General features: G+C 47.7%; 1 protein-coding gene across 3 annotated transcripts; it reads left to right on the top strand.

Annotated features, from left to right (window-relative positions):
- The first annotated feature begins 2037 nt into the window (after positions 1-2037).
- PLEKHO1 (pleckstrin homology domain containing O1) lies at positions 2038-12377 on the top strand. 3 transcript variants are annotated; one of them, XM_040230784.1, is made up of 6 exons: positions 3196-3273; positions 4428-4574; positions 8828-8968; positions 9691-9795; positions 10154-10255; positions 11556-12377. In XM_040230784.1, exons 5-6 carry the CDS (start codon positions 10247-10249, stop codon positions 12258-12260), a joined length of 714 nt encoding a protein of 237 aa, XP_040086718.1. In that variant the 5' UTR covers positions 3196-3273; positions 4428-4574; positions 8828-8968; positions 9691-9795; positions 10154-10246; the 3' UTR covers positions 12261-12377. The 3 variants fall into 3 exon arrangements, with proteins under 3 accessions (XP_040086719.1, XP_040086718.1, XP_040086717.1); XM_040230783.1 differs by lacking the exon at positions 3196-3273 and adding an exon at positions 3411-3753; XM_040230785.1 differs by lacking the exons at positions 3196-3273; positions 4428-4574 and adding an exon at positions 2038-2048.
- The last annotated feature ends 13995 nt before the right edge of the window (positions 12378-26372 follow it).

Raw genomic sequence — 26372 nt, 5'->3', positions numbered from 1 at the left:
ACAATCCTTACCTCTAATGGCTCTCTTCTTCCTCTTTTAAGTGAAGTTGCTTATAAAGTAGCCAATTTAAGAACAGAGCTACTTACAGTTGGGTCTTAGCATGGCAATGCAGTTAGGGAAGTAACCCACCACCACAAGTACCCCCAGTATCTTATCTCCACCAAAGAAGGAAATTGGGGTATTTTGAGTTATTTTTGTGGTTTGTGTGTGTGGTAGTGTCAAGCTCACTGAGGAGACTGTGCTATGAAAATGAGAAAAAGAACCCATAAGTTCGTACTCTGAGATGTCTGACTTAAAGATTGGTCTTTGGAAACAGTCCCAATTCATAGATCCCAATTCAGGTGCCACGGCGAGGTTCGCCTGGTGGAGAGAAGTAAAGCCTAAAGAACAGGCCAGGGGAGGAGCATGGCTTATGGAAAGGGATGAGTAACCGGACAAAAGCAGACAAGCGAGGGAGGGTAGGACAGGACCATAACATGAGGGAGTGTAGCCGTACAGGTTAATGAAGAAAGAAAAGCCAGAAACTTATGTAACAGCTTCAGGAGCAAATAGACAGGGAAGGTTCTCCAGCCCACAAGCATCTGTTCTGGAATCTGAAAATTACTTTGGAGAGTTTGGATATTTTAGCGTCCCCCTGCCTGATGTTCCACAAAGCTCCAGCTCCTTGCCGACACAGCACAGCAGACTAGTAACGTGCATGCAGGATGTACTCAAGTATTTGCTGACTAAAGGAAGATGAGGCAAGTCATGAATTAATTTTTTTCCCCCATAAACAAGAACCTATTTAAAAGTCCAAACCACTCCTATCTCCCTGGGCCAGCAAGCTTTCAAAACATCAAGCAGGGTAGTTTTCTCACTAGTATGTTGGGACATTTTGTTTCCTCGCTTGGGTTCTCATTCTTTTTAAAATCACTTTTAAATAGTTGTTGTTGTTCAGTCAGTAAGTTCTGTCTGACTCTTTACAACCCCATGGACTGCAGCACTCCAGGCTCCTCTATCCCTCACTGTCTCCTGGGGTTTGCCCAAATTCATGTCCATTGAGTTGGTGATGCTATCTAACCATCTTATACTCTGTCACCCCCTGTTCCTCTTGCCCTCAATCTTTCCTAGCATCAGGGTCTTTCCCAATGAGTTGGCTCTTTGCATCAGATGGCCAAAATATTGGAACTTCACCATCGGTCCTTCCGATGAATACTCATGGTTGACTTCCCGTAGGATTGACTGGTTTGATTTCCTTGCCGTCCAAGGGACTCTCAAGAGTCTTCTCCAGCACCGTAGTTCGAAAGCATCAATTCTTCAGCACTTCTTTAGAATGGTGCACTTCAGCACTTCAGCCTTCTTTATGGTCCAATTCTCACATGTGTACATGACCACTGGAAAAAACATAGTTTTGACTATACAGACCTTTGTTGGCAAAGTGATGTCTCTGCTTTTTAATATGCTGCCTAGGTTTGTCATAGCTTTCCTTCCAAGAAGCAAGTGTCTTTTAATTTCATGGCCGCAGTCAACTTTCCACAGTGATTTTGGAGCCCCCCAAAATAAAATGTCATTGCTTCCACTTTTCCTCCTTCTATTTGCCACGGAGGATAGAAAACAGAGATGGTAAGAAGGAGACTGTGTATGTGTTAGGCTTTGTGGAGTCAGAAAACCTGGATTCTAACCTAGTTAGCCAGTAACTTGCTGTGTTAACTTGGGCAAGTAGGTTGATGTGCCATGCCGTTTCCTCATTTTCCAAGTGGGAATAATATTTATTCCTCATTTCCAAGTGGGAATAATATTTATACCTCACAAGGTGGCACTAAAGATTTAAAGAAACTATATATGAGAGCATTTTGAAAGGATACATTTCTATATCAGTCTAAAATAGAGGAATAAATTAGTATGTAAATGAGAAGAGGTTAAGAGGAATCTTGTTGGATTAGGGAGAAAAAAAAAAAGAGAAGACCCCTCCTTCATTTTACAGATACCAGAAAAAGCCAAGACCACTTCACTCCTCAATTTGGCCAACATTTTTTTTTTTTTAATCTTGAGACATCTCTGAAAAAGAGGTTCTTCCTTTCCTCTGCTCCTCTGTGCCAGGGATTTTTATTCATTTGGAAGTTTCTGTGTGCCTGCCATATGCCAGGCAGTGTGTTCGTTAGCTCATTATTATTTAGTAATTAGCCCTAGAGGGCAATACTGTATTTTGAAAGGACTTTCATGGGTCATCTCATGTATTCCCCTATCTTTCCTATTGGTGGAACTGGCAGTCAGTTCCTACACAGGAACTGAGGCCCAAAGAAATTCAGCGACTTGACCAAAGGCCACAGAGCAGTGATGAAACCAGTACCCAAACTACGTTCCCTCTCTCCTCTTTCCATTAAATGTGTACTGAGGGGAAAAAGGAAGTCACCAAGATGTTGGTGTGTGGGCTCCGAGGCAGATTTGGCTTAGGAGTGATCAGCAGTTTCCTCCAGCCAGGGCCTCCTCTGGGCACTGTGGTAAACAGGGTGGAATTTTTACATGTCAGTGCATTAGGGAGAGACACCAGATAGCAGGATGTTTAAGCCTTCGGTTCGATTCAGTCAGTCGCTCAGTCGTGTCTGACTCTTTGCGACCCCATGAATCGCAGCACGCCAGGCCTCCCTGTCCATCACCAACTCCCGGAGTTCACTCAGATTCACGACCTGGTGCTTATATTTAAAGCCACTAGGTCTAACAGATCAGAGCTTTGGAGACAAGAATTCTATTCCTTCCAGCACTTACAACGTGTCTGCAAATTCTGTACTCACTTTTCTCTCTATGCAACGGAGATCATAATATCTACCTCATACATAGGGTTATTCTCCCGAGGCTCAAATAAGGCCTAATAATTTGTAAACTGGAAGAAATGTGTATTAAGTTCTCTTCCGCGGAGAGCCCCTACACATCGGTACCCTCCGAAGCATAAAACTTTTCCCCAACAGTTGACCTGCCCAGACCACTACTCCACAACCTAGGGCGTGTGAATTCCGGATGCCAGTCCTGGGTAACACGCCCTCCCAGCTCACGCTGTTGTTTTTGTTTGGGATTTGGGAGGGAGACGATCTCGATCTAGGTTATCGCCGGTTTTCATGAACCTGCCTGTGTCTCCATCACCCGCCGCATCGGCCCCTGCCGGCTCTCTCGGCAGGTCGGCCCGGGCGGTCTTCTCAGGCTCCACCTCTCGCTCCGGCCGTCAGTGCGAGTCTGGGTGCCCCCGCCGCCCCAGACGCCGTTCCCTGGCGGGGTGTAGGTCTGTCTTCTTCACCCTCAGTGAGTCAGAAACAAAGGAGGGTGTGGGGGGAGCGCACACTCTCCGGCTCGGCGATTCGCCCTTTATTCTGAACTCGCAACGTCAGCGGGCGGGTGGATGGAGCTGCGGGGCGCGGGCTGGGCCGCCCACATCGCGCCGGGCCGGGGGAGCGGCCGGGCCGGGCCGGGCTGGCGGGCGGCGGGGGCGCGCTCGGGGGACCGGGCCGCGTGGGCGCCGGGATGGAGGGCGCCGAGGGGCGGGGAGCAGGCGTGCGTGTGTGTGCGAGCGCGAGGGAGGCCGGCCTTTAGTGTAACCGGAGCTACAAAGAAGGGGAGAGTCCGGGAGAAGGAGGGAGGAGCGGCGGCGGCGCCGGGGGCCTCTGCGCACCCTCCCCGTGGGCAGGAGCCCCCTCGAAGCGGCCTCGGCCCCCGACGCGGGGCCGCCCCTCGGCGCCCGCCCGGCAGCCCGGAATGATGAAGAAGAACAATTCCACCAAGAGGGTGAGTACGTCCGCCCGCCCCGTGGCCGCCGCTGACTTTGTGCCCCGAGGACCCCGGCCCCGTCGGAGCCGCGGGCGGCCGGCTTGGGGGCCGGGGACACGCCGCGCCAGCCCCCTCCTTCCAGCCCGGCCCGGTCGCCGGTCCCCTTAGCTTCGGCCTCGGTGCGCCGGGCCCGCGACGAGGAACCGCGGGGGCTTTTGTTTGTTTACTTGGGCCGGGGGTTAACTTGGCTGAGTTTCTGCCCCGACCCCCGGCCTCGCCTTCCCCGGGCGGCGGGCGGCCGCTGGCACCAAGCTCTGCAGCGGCGAGAAGACAATGAGAAATAAAATGCCGTAAACCCCGGCGCGGCGTGGAGGGGAGCTGGGGGAGGGGGCGGGGGGCCCGGCGGAGCCCCGAAGGCCACCCCCCGTCTCCAGCCCGGCCCTCACCCCTGGCACGGGCAATTCCAGTTGTCTATTTGGAAGAAGGGGGAGGGGAGCGATAGGGATGCGAGTTCCTTGGAGTGAAAGGCTTTGAAGAAGTGGGGAGCAAACGCGGGGCTCCCCGACTCCAGCTGCGGCGGGGCGGACGCGGGGAGGGGACCGGGGACTCGGGAGGGCGCGGGGGACGGAACGCGAGGAGGAAAAAGGTGCAACCAGCTAACCGTGCGATTCTCATCTGGCTCGCGGGGGCAGGGGCCTCAGGATGGAAACCATCAGTGTGCACCGCCTGAGAAGGTCGGCTGGGTCCGGAAATTCTGCGGGAAAGGGATTTTCAGGGAGATTTGGAAAAACCGCTACGTGGTGCTGAAAGGGGACCAGCTCTACATCTCCGAAAAAGAGGTAGGTGCCCTTGCCGCGAACTACCCAGTTTTCTCATAGTCCGGACCTGGTCTTTCCGAAGGGGTCTTATATGTACTTCTCGTCTCCCCCTTACCTCACTCCTGATTTTGTTCCGAAAGTGAGTTCCCCGGTCCGGTTGGTCTCTACCCCCATCTTATCTGCAGAGAAAGGTCGCCCTTCAGTGAGAAGACCCGAGTTAGAATTAGAAGTTGCATCTTACTTAAAGATTTTCCTTTGAAAATACCTTTCTGATAAGCATGATAACTCCCTCCCAAGATGTCCCCAAAACTCTTAGGTGTCCCCTACTCTCCCCTATCCTGGCCTCGAGCTGACTGTAGGATTCTTTTTTCTTTGCTGTTGCTGCTGAAACACCCTGTTCAGCTTATTCTTCCCTCCTTCCTGCCCCCCCAGCCCAGCTAGCCTCCCCTTTCCTGTCTCTCACAGAGACATATGCAAGTCATATCAGCAGTACAGCTGCTCCAAATCACAGAAAACACACTTAAAATCCAGAGGCAGTCTCACATGACCTCAGGTAGAGTATTTGTAAGTGGCAGTTGTTTCTCTTGAAGCCAGTGTCCTTAATTAACATGTTCTCTGTTCCCCACCCCCACTCCACTTAAAAACAAAGAAGCAAGGAACTCATTCTCCATTCCTTCCTACCCAACACCCCCCCCCCACAATTATATCAGAAGGGAGAATGGAGTTTTGAACCCCTGCATGTCTCTGTGTCTTTGGGTCTATAGTTACAATGAAAATAGTCCACGCTGGGTCGGAACCTGAGCCCACATATTGAATCCAAACTCTTCTCTGTTTTATCCCTAATTCTTGGGTTCAATAACACATAGGAATGTGGAGAAACTAAAATTGCGCCTCCATGGGTTAGAAGTCATTCCAGTACCTATCTCTGTGACTATGTCAGCATTGCCTAGGAGACTGTCCTGAGTTCCCCTGGTAGGATGGCCCTCCCCTGTCTGGTGAGTGTGAGTTCCCTCACCAAGGGCTAATTGGGAAGTCCTCCCTGAGTTCTAACCTCTTCTGCTTTCTGCTTAGACTATATTTAGGTAAATAAATCCTTTTATGGTATTGAAACAAGATACACACGCAGTCCTGGAGAAAGTATTCATCTTGAACAGAACATCTACGGAAGCAGCTAAGAAAGAACTAAGCTATGCCAGGGCCAAAGAGATCCCTCTTAAGGGTATTTAAACCTTGCTGTTTACACTAAGCTGAGAACTTGGTGTTGGAATGAGGTGAGAAAACACTTTGACAGGAGAATTTATCTTTAAGGGTCACCTCTACCCAACCCTTAATCCTACCCAAGGGTTTTTTTTTTTCCCCCACAATTTGCTGACTTTCTAGGTTTGTGTTTTTTTTTTTTTTTTTTAAAGCAAGTGTCCAAGTGTATCTCCTGTCTTCCCTGAACTTCATAATGGCAGGAAACTCTAGTGAGCAATCAGGGAGAACTTCCCACACGTCAGTGGGGAAAACATGAGATCAGGGAAAGGGTAGAAGGAACAAGACATTTTTTTTTTCTTATTTGTACCAATCTAAAAAACAGTCTGGGGATGAAAGAGTGTGACGGACCCTTATTTGTGGAGGAAGGGGTACTGAGATAGGGGAAAGAATGGAATGACCTCAGCCTAGGATGTCTGGTGTCCTGTGAGTCAGGAACATCTGACCAGTCATGGGGCCAACTGCCCACTGCAGAGGAAGGCATAGGAAGAGGGAACAAGCCTATTGGTATTACTCTTCTTTGGAGCCAGTTTCCATGTGTCAAAGGCCTAGGCTAAAGGTGAAACTGATCAAGGATGTAGGCTGGATTCTGTCCCCTTCCTGAAAGCTCCAGAGCCGATAGAATTAAAGAGTTTTTTAAAATGTACTATGATATCTGTAATTTACATGTTAATGCAAGGAAATCCCTAACCCTCTTAGAATTTGCACCAGTCTTTTTCCTGCAACTGCCTCAACCAAAGAAATCCTTCTGTATTTGTTGTTAATAACTGTTCTCCTCATTCTCAGTCAAAGGGCACCTTTTGACCATGGGGCTGATGTATAGGAACAGAAACTAGACCTTCGGGAGACCTCATGGTAGAGGAAATTGAGTTCAGGGCATCTTTTTTGGCAAGCATGGGAAAAATTCCTTTCTGTGGCCTAAGGACAAAGAATCAGGGGAAAGGAAGGGTTGACCTTGGTGGGTGGTAATTATAAATGAGACTGTATGAATTAGATGGGGGTGAGGGGGTGGCGGGGAAATACAGTGGGGAACTAGGGTCCTGGAGCTGTCCATCTTCCCTGGGTACTGTCTCACTGCTTGTCTTACCCCGTCCCCTACCCCTGCCCTCTGTCAGTGTCTCCTGCTCCCCAGCGCTGCTTATCAGTCATGTCCAAGCCAGAATACCTCCCTTCCCTTCCCTCCCTTCTCTTCCCTTCCCCTCCCCTCCCCTCCCCTCCCCTAAGGAAAACAGAAACAAGTAACTCTCTTCCCCTGGCTACATACACACACCCAGCACTTTCCTCTCCAAGATTTCTGGCCTCTGCTGATAGTCTCAGCTCTGAGGAAGGAGGGGGAGAGGAGTGATGCACCACCCTGCATCCATGCTCCCATGTTTCTGGGAATTGTTATGGGACACCCCTTGCCAGCATCTTGTTCAGTTCCACCCACAATCCTTCAAGGCCCCTGTCACTTCCTAGCCGAAAGGCAGGATAGGGGAGAGGCCTGGAGGAGCCACAACGTGTTGAAACAAACAAAGGTGGGTGTATGAGCGGCCATTCACCTGGATGGGCCTGTGTCCCCTGGGTCCAGCGGCAAGTCAGAAGGATGGGCAGATACAAGAGCAGAGATGGGTTGGGGGATGGAAGAGAGAACCAGGCAGATAGATGAAGTCACCTCCACGCTCACACAATTCCTATGTCAGAACTTGTGAAGTGGGGACTCTTTTGTGAAATAATTCCAGTCGGGGAGGTTAGATACCATCCAAGGAACATATGACACTACTTGTGTCTGTTTAATTTTAACAAGTGCTGGTGGTTGTCGTCTCTCATCCCAAAAAGAGATGAACAGGCTTATTCCCCAGGGTCTTCTAATCTCAGGTGCAAGTAGCAGAGGATGAAAGGGGTTTCTAATCACAGACTCCTCCGTCTGGACCAGTGACAAAGTCTTCTCTCCTCTTGTAAGCCAGATCACAACTTCAGAGGGCCAGAGCCATGGGAACACCTCAGGGGAGAAGAGAAAAATCCCTGAGGGGTTTAAAACGGACCTGGGCAGAAATTTAGTGGAATTTGCTTTGTGGCGCTCACTTTGTGGGGTCAGAGGATATAGATAGAGCTGTGGTCTTTCGTTAGACATTCAACAAGAGAGTTAAGAGCCAAATGATGGATAAAGCTGCTAAGGGTGGAGCCGGTTGCAGGATACATTCTACAAGCAGGAAGGGCTCAGTTTAGACACAAGGAAGAACTTCCTGACTAAAAGGGCTCAAACTGGAATCATGGGAAGAGGTAGCAGAACACTCTTTTCAAGTAGTCCTCCAGGGAGAGTATAAACGTATCTTTGCCTAGAGCACAATGGAGTGACTTTAGTGGCTTCTCAATCCTGCAGGAGCTACATTGGGTTGTCATGGTACCTTGGAAGGAATAAGGTGGTGTAGGAACTACAGGTGTATTTTTCACCCTATCTGGACAAACCGAACACAGGGGTGGCTGTCCCTGTGGTGCTAAAGCTCCTGAAATGAAGATAGATGAGTCTCATCATAATAGAATATATTTAAGGAAGGAGCTAAATGAGGGTAAGAAAGCATCAACATACAACATAAGAAAGGGGAGGCTGGAGGCAGCCCTCCATTCTCTCTAGAAATCCCCTGATGTTGGCTCTGCCTTTATCTTCTCCAGACAATCAAGGGCCATCCAGGTCTGCTTACTTCAGAATGGTAGGATTAAAGTGTGAGCCCTGTAATGGTGTCCTTCGAAGGACGAAGTAGGAGTCATAATGAAGAGACCTACTGGGGTTCTGGGAACAGAAGCTTGGCTGAGGGGAGTTGCGAGAGGAGTTTAAATGGAAACCCATGCAAGGAATCAGGACTTGGGGTCCCCCCCAACTATCAGGCCTCTATGAGCCTTGGGTAGGACAGCCTTTCCCTATCCTGTCATCCCTCCCTTCTCAGGCTTCTTCTGGTTCTCAGACGGGTCTAAACTAACAGTTTGGGAGAAGGGACTAAGTAATTTTAATCCTCATCACCTCAGCTCCAATCCTCCCCTAGGTAAAAGATGAAAAAAACATTCAAGAGGTGTTTGACTTGAGTGACTATGAGAAGTGTGAAGAGCTCCGGAAATCCAAGAGCAGGAGCAAGAAGAATCATAGCAAGTTCACTCTTGCCCACTCCAAACAGCCCGGGAACACGGTATGCTCCTCCTGCCACCTTGGCCCTGGAACGTGGACCGGGTCAGGGGTGTGGAGGCCAGAGGAGAACACCTTCCCCTTTGGGATCTCTCTCAGCTCTCTGACTCAGAGGCCCTGAATTACTGCTTTCCTACCAGCTTTTATTATTTAATCTGAGAATATGGTGGCCATTTCCTTCCTTCCTGGCAAGCCAGCCTTTAAACTGTCCAGCCACAAAAATCATCTCTGTCTCTCTCAGTCTCTGTCAGAGAGACACACACACACACACACCCGTCTTGGGAAGCAGCCACTTTACACACACACACATGTGCACACACACACAGACACACACACCCGGTCTTGGGAAGCAGCCACTTTTCCCTGTTCCGTGGTAGGTGGTTGAAATTCTGAACCATTCCTGTCACATTCTATTTCTTCAAACATTTAAAGATCTTTATATTAGTACCTGTCCTTCACCAAACCTCTTCTAATTATCTCTGGTGGTGTATTAATATCCAGTACCCTTCTGAGCTCCTCCTTGGTCATTTCTAAAACAGCCTCCAAGCAAGGGCATTTTGCAGGAATAGAGAATGATTTCCTTAAGTCACAGGTGACTCCAGAAGTAGAATCTCTCTCCTTCCAAGAGCTGAGTCTAAGAGAATGAAGTGTAACTTTTCATTTCTTCACTGTCAAGGTGAGGCCAACTCTATACAAACCCTGACTGAAACACGAATCTTCTCACAGGCACCTAACCTGATCTTCCTGGCAGTGAGTCCAGAAGAGAAGGAATCATGGATCAATGCCCTCAACTCCGCCATCACCCGAGCCAAGAACCGCGTCTTGGATGAGGTTAGGGAGGCTAATTGTGGGGAGGCGGACACTGAGGCACAGGGAGCTGGGTGGCTCATTAAAGAGGGAAGAGGATGGTGCGGGCCCCATTCACTAGCTCCCCACAGCTCTGCTGCTTTATCTCCCTTTGGAAAGCCCTGTTCTCCTCCTAGCTTCTCTCTAAGTCTTTTCTGCCAGCTCCTGTTTCCCCGCTTTCTGATGCATGAGCAAGCCTAAGAAGCCCCTTCATGTCCCATAAATCCTTGCCCTTGGATTTGCTCAGGAGCAGTTCCTGAGCTGGGTGTTTAGGCTGCAGGGGAAGCTGGTCTGGAACTAGAGTCTCTGAACAGCACCCGCGACTCACAGTGCATCTCTTCAGGTCACGGTCGAGGAGGACAGCTATCTCGCCCACCCTACTCGAGACAGGGCAAAAATCCAGCACTCCCGCCGCCCTCCGACTCGGGGACACCTAATGGCTGTGGTATGTAAGACTGTAAGAAAGTAAAAATTGCTGAAGGGCTAACTCCATGTCAGTTCATTTGTGTACCAAGGTCAAAAGCTAGGAAAGTCCCTTCACCCTGTTCCCTTTCTCGATTCCTCCAAACCAAAAATATTTAGTACCTACTGTGAATTTGAAAGATGTGCCCTCAGTAGGGGCTTCCAGTTGGTCCTAGTGGTAAGGAACCTGCCTGCCAATGCAGGAGATGTGGGTTCGATCCCTGAGTCTGGAAGATCCCCTGGAGGAGGGTGTGGCAACCCACTCCAGTATTCTTGCCTGGAGAATCCCGTGGACAGAGGAGCCTGAAGGGCTACAGTCCATGGATTCACAAAGAGTCAGACATGACTGAAGCGACTTAGCACACACGGATGCTTTAATAGATTTAGCTTCCTTTGAGGAAAATGAGATACACTCACAAGGAATGTGAGAAATAGAAGAGATGACTACTACGAGGCAATGGAAGCTGATGTCTGGTGGCTAGCTCTCCTGATAGGTAAGAGCATTACGTATTGCAGGCATTTAGAGGAGCAAAGATTTTCTTTCACTTGTCCAAGCTCAAGGTCTCTAGGGAATGAGGCACTCAGGTATAGTAGAAGGAGTGAGGGCTTTGCAATCAGACAAAGCTGGGTTGGAATCAGCTTTGCTGAAGCTGCCCACCTCCAGCTGTAAAGTGGGGCCATAATCGTGCCCGGGTGAAGGGCTACTGTGAGGAATGATTGAAATAACATGTATCAATACATGTGAGGTGTTGAATAATTTTTTTAAGTATTACTTTTTTATCTTTTAAAAAATTACAGTATTTTACCCTGCAAAAAATTACAGTATTCTGGAAATAGAACAAGTTTTATTTAAAGGCAAGGGGTTCTGAGGTCCAAATAGCAGAGGGGGTTGAGGTGTGTGGCTCAGAGGATACAGAAGAAAAGAAAAGGTGCCCTGCCATGCCAGGCATCCGGTGTGTGTCAGACCCAGCTGATGCTGCGAGTCCACAACACGGAAGGAGAAGACGCTGTTCGGGAAGCTTGTGGTAAAGTGGAAAATATGGGCAACAAGAGAAATTACTTTAAATCACAGAAAAATGAAAGAATTAAGTTTAAATCAGCATCAAAGGAATAAGAAAGAGCCAACAAAGTCAGAGGGCTCTGTCAGGAGTGGGGGCTTCTCATTCAGGGAAGGCACGTTGAGGAGTGAAATGACCACAGCCTGCTTCTCTTTCAGGCAGGCAGTCCTGAAATGCTCATGGATGACAATCTACCCCCTTCCTTCCCGCCCTCTCCCTCCCCAGGCTTCAACCTCTACCTCGGATGGGATGCTGACCTTGGACCTGATCCAGGAGGAAGACCCTTCCCCGGAGGAGCCAACCTCCTGTGCTGAGAGCTTCCGGGTCGACCTGGATAAGTCTGTGGCCCAGCTAGCAGGCAGCCGGCGGAGAGCAGACTCAGACCGTATCCAGCCCTCCTCGGACCGGGCAAGCGGCCTTCCCCGACTTTGGGAAAAGCCAGACAAGGGGGCCACCTACACCCCACAGGCACCCAAGAAGTTGACCGCCACAGAAAAAAGCCGTTGTGCCTCCCTGGAGGAGATCTTGTCTCAGCGGGACGCTGCGCCAGCCCACACCCTGCAACGACGGGCCGAGGACGCCCCAACCCCCATCCCACACCCCCCGGGGCAGCTGTCGCGAATCCAGGACCTGGTAGCCAGGAAACTGGAGAAGACTCAGGAGCTGCTGGCAGAGGTTCAGGGACTGGGAGACGGGAAGCGAAAGGCCAAGGAGCCCCCTCGGTCTCCTCCCGATTCTGAGTCAGAGCAGCTGTTGCTGGAGACGGAGCGGCTGCTGGGAGAGGCATCGTCGAATTGGAGCCAGGCGAAGAGGGTGCTGCAGGAGGTCAGGGAGCTGAGGGACCTGTACAGACAGATGGACCTGCAGACCCCCGACTCCCACCTCAGACAGACCACCCAGCACAGTCAGTACCGGAAGAGCCTGATGTGAAGGCCGGTGCCAGAGTCTGGAACTCATGGGGGTGGACAGATTCTTATCTCCAAGTGTTGCAGGATAAAAGCTTTTTTATTTACCTCAGTCAAAAAAGAAAACAAAAACACAATCGAATTCGTTGCTCTTGCTGCTGCCTGACCCTCCTACCGCCCCTTATTTCCCAACCTCCTTTCCTTCCTTTTCCCCCGTCTGTCTCTGAGCCCTAAACTGCCTCAGGTGTGAGGAGCAGGTGACCCCTACAGCAATATTAAGAAGCTTTCACCTGGATGAAGAGAGGGTCATGAAGGCTGTTTGACCATTTGACCCACACACACCCTCTGAGGTGTGGTGAGGAATAACCTGCTGCTCCCAACCATGTGTTTGGGCTCCTAAGTTTAGAGGGGGAGTGGAGGGGGCCTCTCTTATGTCTCATTCCAAGTTTTCAATCTGAGGGTGAAATTTCAGCTGCTCAACTCTAGAGATGAGGGAGCCTTGCCACCTGTCCACGCACAGAGAAGTGAAGTTTATCCCAGCCCCAAGGAAGATTTGTGCAGTTAAAATCCTCCCTGACCCTGGCCCTCACCAGGCACTGGCTTCTCTTTCCTATCAGCCTCTGATTGAGATCCAGCTGCCCAGCTTTCTTAATATGAGGTGTTTCTTCCCTTCATCTCTCACACCCTTCTCAATTCAGAGATACAACCCTGGATGCAGGGGACGGGTTTGGATTTGGCTGGGGGCGCCTAGCACAGGAGAAGCAGGGACAGTCAACCCGACAGAAAACCAAACTAAAAAAGAAACTGACTTGTGATGCATAGGATGGAGGGGAAAACCAAATATGTGCCCGGGTTCCTCTTTCGGCCAAGCTCGGGTTTCCTGTAGCCTCTCCCTCTCCTTCCTCAAACCTCACTTCCAATACTAATCAAGCCCCAGCTTTAGAAAAACATCTTTACACTCACACCACCATCCTCCCAACCACCTGTGGAGTCGCCAGGCTCCCCTGCATCCTTGGCTGTGGGGAGCCTTTTGGATCGCTTCTTTCCTCTGAAGTTTCTAAGATCCAGTTAATAACAGTGATAGTGTCAAGAGATGAGTCATAAAGGCAAGATATGAATGATTTTTGGAAAGAAGGGACAGATAGCCCCCTGAATCAAATGAAGGGTTAAAAAAAACTTTGAAGTACAGTTGACACTTGAAAAATACAAGGGTTGATCCACCTTTAACTTAACAGCCATACTCGTGGTTCCTCTGCATCTGAGGATTCAAGCAACTACAGGCTGTGCTGTAGTATTTGAAAAATACCTGCATGTAAGTGGACCTGTGCAGTTCAAACTTGGGTTGGTCAAGGTTCAACTGCAGACTGCTTGTTAGCTTCTTTATCCTCTTCCCTAGATTTCCTCTAACCACCAGGAGCCAAAACCTGGAGCTCCCCTAAGGGTGAGAGAGAGGAAGGGGAGACAATGGGAACAAACTAGACATCTTGGCCACAACTGCCCTCATGAGACATTCAGGAGGATGGGTAGGAGGGAAACACAATCCTCTGGGCAAGACTCTCAGTCGCCACCATTGTTGTGCTCTGACTTTACTCCATAACCCAACGTAAGCAAGATGGTGGAATCTAAGTTGAACATCTGTAGGAAAGAGATTCTCACACTCTTGGTCCCCACCACTCGCAGTCATGAAGATTTTTCCTAGATCTATCCTGTCGTTACATAATTACATGTATCTTTGAGTGAGGAGAATACACCAGGGTGCCACCTACATGTTACTCCCAGAGTCTCCTGGGGTAGGAGAGGAGGGACCTGGGTCTCCAGACTTCGGTCCTCCAAACAAGCTTCACTCACCTAAACTCCAAGAACGGTCAGCAGAGATACCCGTTGTCACAAATAGTCTAGGTTAAAATGGTATTTACTTCCTTTATATAAGTCCGCATCTTCCTATAAATTTATTTTACCAGAGTTTTCCCTTTTTTTCATCTTTGTTGCTCCCACATAATGAAGAAAAAGACAAAAGCAAGAGTGACATATATATCCCAACATGCCAATTATCTGTTGTCACCCAGGGGAGCTTGAGGATGGAGGGAGACACTGGAGGGGAAGATGGTGAGGGGGAGCATAAAAGACCAGGGACCCCGGGAAACAGAACTGGCCATGGGACTCCTGGGCTCTTCCGGCACCAAAACCAGGCCACAAGGTGGTAGTGAAATGAGGCCAGCTTTGGAACCAGACAGATCTGGGTTCAGATTCTGACTCTTTAGTTACGAGGCCCTGGGCAAGGCACAAGCTGTCCAAGTGTCAGTTTTCTCATCTGCAAAATGGAAGCGTAAAGATGTATGGCAAATGCCAGCTGATTGGTAAATAGCAGCTGTGGCAGCTGCTGCTATGATTAGTTTGACTCGGTGGCTTGTTAACCGTAGCTCGGCTGGTGGGAGTACAGTCTGCATGAGGCTTAGAGGATGAGCTTACTGTCACTGCATCCTGGTACACAAGCTGATCCAGTTTGTGGGCTGTGCCCGTAAGCCTTTCTTCAAGGAGAGAATGCCAGGTACTGTGCTAAAGGCTACAGATAGAAAGGTGGGGTGAGGAGAGCTTGAGCTCCTGTCTTCAGAAATTTCAGAGCTTAGTACAAAGCCAGGCTTCCCACTAGAAAAACATTTTAGAGTATACCCTGTTGGTGGGCTGCTCCTGTGATGTCAGTTAACAAAGCGTGAGCAGGAGTGCCGAGGCTGAAGGGTAACAATGCTGGAACTCTAGCTTTCCCCTCCTCCTAGACCCCTCTTCCCTCACTCCATCACTCTGGTTTCTTTACCTGCAGTATTTCCCTTACTTCTTCCCAGTCACATGTTTTGGGGTAAATGGGTGGATTGAGTAGGGGATGTGCGGCAACCTGCTTACAACATAGTTGCTGACATTTTTCAGGATGTGTGTTTTTCTTCCTCCTTCCCGCTCTTCCAACATCTCTGTTATATTCTTTTCTTCCACAAATGAACTGGAAAAGGGAGAATCTTTTGGGAGGCCCCAGGCGAGGAGATGAGGAGATCCAGGACAGAGTTGAAATAGGGTGAGGGACAGAGGCAGGTAAAGAACTAAATGTCGTTTCCTATTTCAGTGGCATTTTCCTCAACTTTTCCTGTTCTTCTCCCATTAAATTGTTAAGTAGAGGTCTGGGGAACAGAACTACAGTCCTGATCTGTAGTCCTGATCCATTAGGAAAAATATCTGAGGTGTTGACCTGGAAAGCTGATGAATTAATTTGCATGCTATTGCCACACAGAGCTGTAGGTTGTTTAGGGCGAAAAGAAAAGCGGGGGAAAACAGCAATTTCTCTACTCCGGCTCCAGCCTTCACAAGCCATGCCACGCTGACCCTAGGGAAATAGCTACCCTCTGCCAGCCCCTCTGCAACAGTAAACTGCACCTCATTCCCCACAAAACAACAGTCCCAGGGAATTTCTCCCCTCTTTAAACCTTATGGGCAAGGGGACCCAGCCCATTTTGCAACCCTTGAAGAAGCTCGGCTACAGCCGCCTTCCCTTCACACTCCCTCCCCTTGCTGGGTTCGTTCCTTTTCCTGCTTTCTTCCTACCTCCCAGTCTCCCAACAACAGCAGCCAATCCCCAGCCTGCTCTAGAGCCACACCATATATGGAGAGATTGGAAAGAAACCCGAGTAAATGCGGGAGGGAACACACCACACACACACACAGAGACACACACACAGGCGTGCAACCCCAAGAGCTTGAGCGCCTCTCCGCACGCGACCCTGTGTCTGTGTGTATGACACAAGTCCCACCATCCCCTGCCCCAGCTCATCCCACCCACGAAACAAGGAACCTGTTTGCTATTCCCCGCCTTTATTCGTGCCCCCTGAGATCATCAATCCAACCAGTTGCCTGTGACCCAGATTCTCTGCACTAATTACAATCCTAACGAGATCTAACAAACACCCAACTTAGCGCAGCTGAGACCCTCGAGGTCAATTAGTACAGCCCAGCTCACAGCTCAGGAAATGAGAGATGGAGCCAGAAACTCTTGTACGTGCCTCGCCCCAACCTCAACCCCAGCCTGAGCTTTCTTGAAAGCAGGCTTGGGGAAAATGCAAAAATTAGCAAAACCAGTTTAAAAATAAGTTCTTGGAGAGATAAGTGTGGAGAGAACTACGTGAAGGTTGGGGAGCAATTGGAGAATACAGATTCCCGGTTTCTCCTAAGTTATCAGGATGGAGAGGTTGATATAGCTGCAAAAACGAGGGACATAAGGGAGTTTTCATTTTCATAAAGACAATATGGAGAAGAGTAACTCAGAGAAGAGCAGGCAACAGAGAACCCTTGATCTTGCAAAACAGCCTCCAACTCATTCCCTCCTCCTCTTTGCTTTCTCCTTTGGACAAGCTGGATTTATCTCCCCTGTCTTTCCTGCTGGTTTGGAATAGCTCTGAAGTCACCTCTTTCTTTCAAAAATACTAGATTCAATCTCATTCTTGCTAGTAAAATCACAGCAAACAGCCCCTTCTCCCAAGAAACACAGAAAAATCTAAAATAAGGGTAATCAGTTTTGGTTGAACAAAGTGATGTCAGATATCTCGGTGAAGTGAAAGTCACTCAGTTGTGTCCAACTCTGTGCAACCCCATGGACTGTCCATGGAATTCTCCAAGCCAGAATACTGGAGTGGGTAGCCTTTCTCTTCTCCAAGGGATCTTCCCAACCCAGGGATTGAACCCAGGTCTCCCACACTGCAGGCAGATTCTTTACCAGCTGAGCCACAAGGGAAGATATCTTGGGATGATGTCTAAACTACTATCTTCTGGATGAAGAATGAGAGGAAGTGGTCAGAGGCGGTAACAACAGGAATATGGTTGCTTTTGCAAATTGCTCCTGCTGCCGCTGCTAAGTCACTTCAGTTGTGTCCGAATCTGTGCAACCCCATAGACGGCAGCCCACAAGGCTCCCCCGTCCCTGGGATTCTCCAGGCGAGAATACTGGAGTGGGTTGCCATTGCCTTTTCCAATGCATGAAAGTGAAAATTGAAAGTGAAGTCGCTCAGTCATGTCCAACTCCTAGCGACCCCATGGACTGCAGCCCACCAGGTTCCTCCATCCACTACCTGGCAGCAAATGCAGAACAGCGAAAAAAAGATTGAGCAGAGCATCATGGATGGTTTGTTCCCCATTTTCCTGGGTTCCTTTCTTTAGGTGACAAGGCAGTGGAATGATTTCCTGTCCTACATCTTCTCCTTGCAAGCCAGTCATCCTAACCTCATCCCTAATGCCTAGGCTCTGGCAGGAAGAAGGAGAGGGCTAGTGGAATACTCTACACCCGAGTGGGGACCTGGACCTGGAGCCACCATGAGAGCAGAATGTTCCTCTTCCCCTAGGCTTCTCCCAGCCTTGTGCATAGGGCTGCTGTCTGCTAGCACTCTGCCTTAGCAACCAGGAACTTGCAGGGCAGGACGATGCACATAAGCATCAAAGCTATGTGCTGATTCCCAATTTCTTTCCTGGCCTAACCCCCAACTCTGGGATCAAGGCACTTACAGCTAAGTACTTTTTTGGCTCCTTTACTTGGGTGTCTAACAGGCATTGTTTTTTATAATTTATTTTTATTTTTTTGGTTGCACTGTTGCTGTGTGTGGCCTTTCTCTAGTTATGGCAAGTGGGGGTTGCTCTTCTTGTGTTTTGAGGTCTTCTCGTTGCAGCGGCTTCTTTTGTTGCAGAGCACAAGCTCTAGGTGCACGGGCTGCAGTAGTTGTGGCTCACGGGTTTAGTTACTCCAAGGCATGTGGACTTTTCCCAGACCAGGGATGGAACCTGTGTCCCCTGCATTGGCAGGCAGATTCTTATCCACTGCATCACCAGGGAAGTCCCATCTTTTTTTTTTTTTTCCCTTCTTGTGATGAGAACTCATAGGATCTATTAACAAATTTTAATACAGTTTTTAAAGGTCACTTTCCATTTACAGTTATAACAAAATATTGTCTATATTCCCTGTGTTATACAATACATCCTTGAGCCTACCTTACTCTCAATAGTTTGTATCTCCCACCCTCCCACTCTGATATCACCCCCCAGCTAGTAACTTGTTCTCCGTATCTGTGAGTCTGCTGTTTTTTTTGTTGTTATATTCCCTAGTTCGTTATACTTTTTAGATTCCACATATAAGTGATATCATACAGTATTTGTCTTTCTCTCTCTGACTAATCTCACTTAGCATAATTTCTTCCAAGTCCATCCATGTTGATGCAAATGGGAAAAATCTCGTTCTTTTTTATGGCTGAGTAGTAGTCTATTTTAATAGGCACCTTAAGTGTGGTAGATCCTTGAATAGTGACCCTCAGTGAATCAACCTCCCTCCATGCTCTTGCACTGTGAGTTTACTGCTTCCCCTACTCAAGAGGCATTGCTGTTTCTCCAAGTGCTATTTGAAGCTGGCTTTGCCTTGTGACTTGCTTTGGCCAGAGGAACATGCCATTGTATAAGTTCCAGAGTTTAGGCCCTAAGAGCTCTTACAGTTTCCTCTCTGGCCCTCCTAAAGTTTAGCTGCACATAAGAAACCTGGCCGAGCATCTCTAGGATATGAGGCCACGTGGGGGAAGAGGCAGTGAAACCACACAGAACCATCCCAGGATTCAAGCCTCTGGGCAAACACAAGCTAAATGCAGCACATCATTCGAGACCAAAGACCAACCATCCAGTCAGCCCACAGAACCGTGAGAAATTAATAAGCCGTTGTCTAAAGTCACTAAATCTGGGGTGGTTTGTTATTTAGCAATAGAAACTGAAACTTTGAAATGGGAAACTGCCATAATTAAAACCTAAATCACAGGACATTGGCATTGGGATAAGACAGCCAACAGAGGCTAGAAGGGCAGCCAAGAGACTATTAGTAGAGGCTGGATGAACAGGGAGGAAATTACTATTGGACGCTGGAGAAAGGGTTACCTTGTGTTAAACAGTGGTGGAATAATTTATGAAACTGTCACCTATGGTATTAGGAAGATAGAAAACATAGCGAATGTACTAATAAGCTTTTCTTAGCTGTAAATGATAAGGTACTGCAAGGGAAGGGAACTAAAGAAGGAACCATTTGTTTTGCAACCAAAATTTAAAGGAAAAATTATATAGAGGCAGGACCAGTCTCCAGCCAGAAAAACTTTCACCGCTGGTAACTTAGGAGAATGATTTGGTGGAGGGGACCTCCTAGCCAGTACAATGATTCAGGTATTTGAAAAGGATAGGGAAATGACTCATACAAGGACAAGAAAACTGGCTGATCGTTACTCAACTGCTTTGGCATCTTACAGGGAGATAAGGAAAAGCAGTTCCCAACCAACTGAAACGAAGTGTGAAAGCCTGAGGCTTCTCTGGTTCTTCTCTCCTGCCATTAAGACAGTAATAAAGAATGAAGGCTCAACCCAGAAACTAACAGACAAGCAGAACTTCAAAGACAAACTTCCAGCTGAGGCAGGTAACTAGAACCTTCAGACAAGGTAGATCTACTGAGCCAAGTTCAGGGCCATAGTTGAGAAAACCTGCACGGGAACCCTGACACACAGAGTGGGGCATCTGGTACCCTCGGATGGTAGACCTCCCAGAAGATCTGGGTTACCCATACAAAGGTGGCCCACCCCTTAAGAGTTAGCACCACCTGTCCCCAGGAAAGGCCCCTCCCTAAAAGGTGGCAGGGACCAGGATCTGCTCCATCACCTTTTCTGGCTGCCAGGATGACAACTAGGGCTAAGTTACAACACAATTCATTTAAGAACATGTTGGACCTCATAAAGGAGAAAAGGAACTAATACCCAGCATGTAATAGCAGGAGAAGATGCCGTGGATTTGATTTTGAGTGTGCTTGATCAAGGGTGTGTGCATACTAAGATGCTTCAGTCATATCCACTCTTTGTGACCGCATGGACTGTAGCTTACCAGGCTCCTCTGTCCGTGGGATTCCCCAGGCAAGAATACTGGAGTGGGCTGCCATGCCCTCTTCCCCACCCAGGGATCAAATCTGTTACATCGCCTACATCTCCTGCACGGGCAGACAGGTTCTTTACCACTAGCGCCACCTGGGGAGCCCTTGATCAAAGGTACCAGAATATAAAACAAGAAGTTTATTCATTTAGGGGCATGCTCTTGGGATACAGGGTTTACATTCTAGAAAGCACCCCAGAGATGGTTCCAATGTGTTATTAGAGTGTTCCTAGAAGCCTGGAAAAAGTAATATCCCACATTGAGTGAAGTTACATCGGACAGTGGAGGAAAGGATTAAAACATGGACAGTCCAGAAGACACACCATTCACCACAGTCATTAGAGGGGCATCAGCATTACTAAGTCCAGTGGTGGCCCATCTCTGCACACCAGGATGAAGGTAGGAGAGGCAACCACAGAGTTGGGATTATTGACAGCAATGGACATAAATCAAACCCCCCTCCCCCACACCACCAATGGAGGCCAGGTGGCAACAGTAGAAGCCTGGGGGTCACAATTATCTTAATGAACAGGAAGATTGAAGGGCTAATCAAGGGGGCTTGACCCACAGATATTTGAGTTGGTCAATAGAATACAATACCCTTAGTGATAAAACAGATGAGCATTGTTTAATACATAAAAAGAATGCAAGACTAGATGAACAGGGGGCTGAGCACTGTTGCCCCAATTTAAAAAAATTTCATGATCCCTCGATGTGGAGAGATTGGAACCCTTGTGTACTGTTGGTGGGAGTATAAAATGGTGCAGCCACTATAGAAAATAATACGGCAGTTCCTCAAGAAAATAGAATTACCATATGATCCAACAATCCCACTCCTGGCATTCTTCCAAAAGAATGGAAGCAGGACCTTGACAAGACATTTGCACACCCATGTTCACTGCAGCATTATTAAAGTGGGCCTGATGTAGAAGCAACTCAAGTTATTCACCAAAGGATGAATGGGTAAACAAATTTTGGTATATATGTACAATGGAATATTATTCAGCCTTTAAAAAGGTAGTAAATCCTGTCATATACTACTATATGGATGAACATTTAAGACTGCTAAGAAATTCAGTCAAAAAAGACAAGTACTCCCACTTCATATGACGTATCTAAAGTAGTCGAATTTATTTAAACAGAAGGTAGAATGGTGGTTTCCAGGGGTTGTGGGGAGGGGGAAATGGGTTGCCTTTTAATGGGCGCAGTTTCAAAATTGTAAAATGAACAATTTGGGGGGCTGGGTTTCATAATATTGTCAATATGCTTAACACGACTCAACTGTACAGTTAAAAATGGTTAAGATAATCAATTTTATGTATTTGTGGGGTTTTTTTTACCATAGCTAAATATATTTTTTAAAACACTTTTTTAAAAAGTCATAATTCCTTGCCCAGTTCAAAGACCTGAAACTGTTTTCAGACCTGAAATCTGCTGAATGAAAAAGTGTCCAAGTCTCCAGGAGAAAGGACTCTGCAATGTCACAGAAAGTATACACTATATTAATTCCACCAGTCTTTCTCCCAGAGGGACACACAGTCATTTTACTTGGGAGATTGTAAACTAGGTGATGGTGGGGGTGGGGGTGGATATCCAACAGGACCAGGGTCTGAAATGATACTGATATTGAGAGACCAAAAATGTCATTATGAGCCCCCCCAAATCAGAGTGCTGGGACATGGGCCAGGTCAAAATGGAGCCCTGGTTGGTGTCATCTTCAAACGGGCCTACTGGGCCCATAGCTCCACCTGGTGGTCATTGCCCCAGTCCCTGAATGTGTAGCTGAGATTGATATATATTTGGTTTTTGGAGAGGCCCCCACATTAGGTCGCTGGTTTATGTGATAAGAGCTTTCACAGTGGAGAAGGGCAAATGGAAACCTCTGAAACTGTGTACCTCTCCCCCACTCCTCTGCTCCCCAGACAAGATGGTAGATTAAAAAAAACCATATCCCATTTTAGAGGGAAGATAGAGATCAGTACCACTCTTTAGGATCTCAAGGATGCAAGGATAGTGGTCTCTACCATACCTCTGGTTAATTCAGCAGTCTGGGCCCTACAGAAAACAGATGGATCCTGGAGAATGACTATAGACTGCTGCCAGTTCAATGCAAGCCCTGATGGCAGCCACCATGCCGGACATGGTCTCATTGCCAGAGCATATATATATAACTTCAAGTACCTGACATGTGGCCACTGATTTAGCAAATGCATTCCTCTTTATCCCAATCAGGAAAGAGGATCAGAAGCAGCATTCATATGAACCGGACAACATTCATTTTGTTTTTCCCCCCAGGCCATGGTTATTCTCCAAATCTATGTCATGATATAGTCAGTAAAGATCTAGATGTCTGGACATCCCACTGAATATCACATTGATCCTTTATATCAATGACATTATGCTGATTGGGGAGAATGAGCAAAAGATGACTAGCACCTTAAAGCCTTGGTGAGACAGAAGCACTCAAGAGGGTGGGATATAAACTCCATGAAGGTTCAGGGCCCTGCCCTTTCACTAAAGTCATTTGGGGTCCAGCAGCCTACTATGCTAGGACATCCATCTGAAGAAGACAGGTTGCTGCCTCTTGCATCCACAAAGATGGAAACACAATCTCTAGTGGCCCTCTTTGTTCTCAAGACAATATGTTCCACCCCTAGGAATACTGCTTTAGCCGATATACTGGGGGACATACAGGGTTACAGCTTTTTTTTTTTTTTTTTTAAGAAGAGCTTACACTTTTATTTATCCTAAACCTGATTGCTGTCTAACTTCAGAAAGTAACTTCACTCATTGACCCAAGTAATGTTTTCTGAGTACCTACTTTGTGCCAGGCACTTTCTAGAAGCTTAAAACACATAAGTATACAATATATAGCTCTGAGCCTTCCTGGAGTTTGTAGTCTAGCAAGTAGAAGTATTTCCATGGCCACCTCCTTGGCCCAGACCACCATGTCTCAGCTGGACAACCACAGGAACCTCTGCTTATCTCCCTGCTTCCACTCTGACTCCCTTTCCTTCAGGTTCCACACAGCAGCCAGAGTGACATTTTAAAAATATAAGTTATATCATACATGTCATTCCCCAAGGCTGCAGCTTTGAGAGGGGCCTGAGGCAGGAATATTTACCCTGATCAGCAAAAAGAGGCAGACCTGGTACTATGTGGGGCAGGGATACACACAGAACACCGGTGCCCACTTGGGCACCTCTTGGCACTCTGCGGCCTAACTGTGACGTGAATGGCAAGCACAGCCCAGCCTGTGAAGCATAAGGGTATCAGGGCTCAGACCATCTCAAGAATAAGGGTGTGAGGGGACTTCCCTGAATGCCTACAACTCTGTGCTCCCAATGCAGTGGCCTGGGTTCAATCCCTGGTCAGGGAACTGGATCACACATGCCATGATTAAGAGTACACACGTGTGTGCTTGTGTATGCTAGTCACTTCAGTTGTGTCCAACCCTTTGTGACCCTGTGGACTATAGCCCACCAGGCTCCACTGTCCTGGAAGTCTCCAGGCAAGAATCCTGGAGTGGGTTGCCATGCCCTCCTCCAGGGAGGTCTTCCAGACCCAGGGATCGAACCTGCCTCTCCTGTATCTCCTGCAACGGCGGGCGGGTTCTTTACCAATAGAGCCGCCTGGGAAGCCCGAGTTCACATACCGCAACTAAAGATCCCACATGCCTCGACGAAGATCAAAGATTCCCCATGCCACAACTAAGAGGCCGGGCACAGCCAAAGAAATAAATATTTTTGAAAAAGAATAAGGGTGTGGGTTACACCATCAGGTAAGCCAGCAGTGGTAACAATGGACTCATCTCCAGCACAGAGAGGGGAATTTAGATAACAGAGCAGGCAGACAGTAAGTTACCAGTTGTCACCCCAAGACCAACCACAGTAGTAGCTGGAGGTTGTCGCACAGACCTCCCTTTTCGCAGTCCTTTAGGACCTGGTGAGCTACCCCAGCTTCTCCTCTTCCCCACTCAGCAGCTGGATTCTTAAAGCAATTCATGTTACTTGCCTACTTAAAATCATCCAAGTTTCACGTCGATCACAAAATAAAAATCCAGACTTCTTCCCCTTCGTCTGACCAGGCATACCTCCCACCTGTGTTATCCAGAAGCAGCAACAGAGATCTCCTTTTTGTTTTTCAAATGCACCAGCCTCTTTCCTGCCTCAAGACCTTGGCCTTTCCCATTCCTTCAGCCTAAAAAGCACTCTAGTTCTCTTCCTTAGAATCTTTTTTTCCAATGTCAGCTCTCCTGAGAACTCTTTATTGGCCATTCCATCTGAAGAAGCACCCCTTCCAATGGAACTGCCCCCATCATTTCCCTCAAACAGAGCAACAATTAGCACAGTCTCATTACTTGCCTTGTTTACTGAGTTATTATCTCTCTCCCTGAATAAAACATAACCCCCATAGGGACAGGGTCTTGACTTGTTCACTGTTATCTCCCTAACACTCTGAATGCAATGTAAAGGCAAAAATTGTTCGTGTAATGAATGACTGAATAAAATGGTACCTAACCTACTCACACCTCTGCCAAATCCATCCCCACCATTTAGTTTCATTGTAATAATATTAGTATATTTTGATGGCTCGTTACAGTTTTTAAATAGTATATTCTTGTTTGCTATTTATAGCTTTTACATACATTGTTCATTTATTTTGATCTTAAGAAGTAACCCTGTGAGGAAAGTAGGGCAGAAATGACCCCCAAATGAAGGATTTAAAAAAAATTGAAGCTGAGGGACTTCCTCAGTGGTCCAGGGGTTAAGGCTCAGCCTTCCAATGCAGGGGGCATGGGTTCAATCCCTGGTTGGGGAACTAAGGTCCCACATGCCATGGGCACAGCCAAAAATTTAAAAACATAATAAAGTTTAAAAATAAATGTTTGAAAAATTTGAAGCTGAGAGAAGCAACCAACCTGGAAAGTGCCAAAATCTAAATCTAAAATCGGGTTTGGGGAAATGCAATGATGTCCGACACCAACTAGGTGTTAGGCCACCGAACTTCACAGGTTATGGGTGCGGTCCTCCACAAGGCTGCCCTCACTTCAGACACTAGGCTCAAAAGCGGGGGTGCTGCTACTCCATCAAGTTTGAGAGTTTGCTCGAACTACTCAAAGGACTCAGGAACGCACTGTACACACTGTTAAAGTATTATCACTACACAAGGACACAAATCTGAAGCAGCCGAGGGAAGAGACAGATGGGGTGAAATGTCAGAGAGCTCCAAACATGAAGTTTCTGGTCGTCTCCCGTGGAGTCCTGGATGGCATCACCTCCTCCCGGATCCAATGCGTGCCAGTTCTCAGGAGCATTGCCAAGCAGAGATGCTCACCCAAGTCTCCAGTGTCCAGAGTTTTTACAGTCACACACTGCCCACATCTCTGACCTGTAGTCTACTTACTGCTCCTCTGGAAGAGGAGAACTGATATGGATGGCATGTTTCGAAGCCCCCATCATAAATCACATTGTTAGACTGGCCAGTAGCCAAACCCCCCAGGCAGACAAAGACACTCCTGTTAGGCAGGACATCTGAGGGGCCTAGATATTACCTCCCAGTGGCTGAGGGCAAAGGCCAGACATCTCTTTGGGTAAAGATAATTCTTCATTATACAGGGGAGTTTTACTCCTCCTTTTCTAAAAAAAATTCTGAGTCTAGTGCTCTAAACATACTGTTCTGTTTAATCTTGAATCTCTGAGTCTGACCTATTCTTCCTCTTTTAGAGTCTGCTTTAGCTCACATGTTGCCCTGGAGAGCGAGAAGGATGAGCAGACCAACAACCAATCATGGCCCCAAGAAAGCAAGAGGACAGAAGTAAGCTAAGTCTTTATTATCAAACAAGAAATATGCTGTTTACAAAGGAAATTATTACAAATTCCCTTTTTTTTTTTTACATGATGTTGTTGAAATAAGATCTAGCAAATGTATCCGTTAGTAAGAAAAAGACTAAAACTGCTGGGCAGTGACATCAAAGTAACGTAATACTGTAATCTGTTGACGTTTTATGATGATATACTACAAACAGCAGGCTGTAATTTCCTACAGATTAACATGCCAAGCAAATTACTTATTAGAATGTAAAACTGAGATGACTTTCACTGATGTTGGGGAGGGGGAGCGGTCACACACATGGGTATGTGTATGTATGTCTTCTTTATCCCACTCT

Source organism: Oryx dammah, unplaced genomic scaffold (genome assembly GCF_014754425.2).
Source record: "Oryx dammah isolate SB20612 unplaced genomic scaffold, SCBI_Odam_1.1 HiC_scaffold_28, whole genome shotgun sequence".
NCBI lineage: Eukaryota > Metazoa > Chordata > Mammalia > Artiodactyla > Bovidae > Oryx > Oryx dammah.
This window is presented reverse-complemented; position numbering and strand designations above follow the sequence as displayed.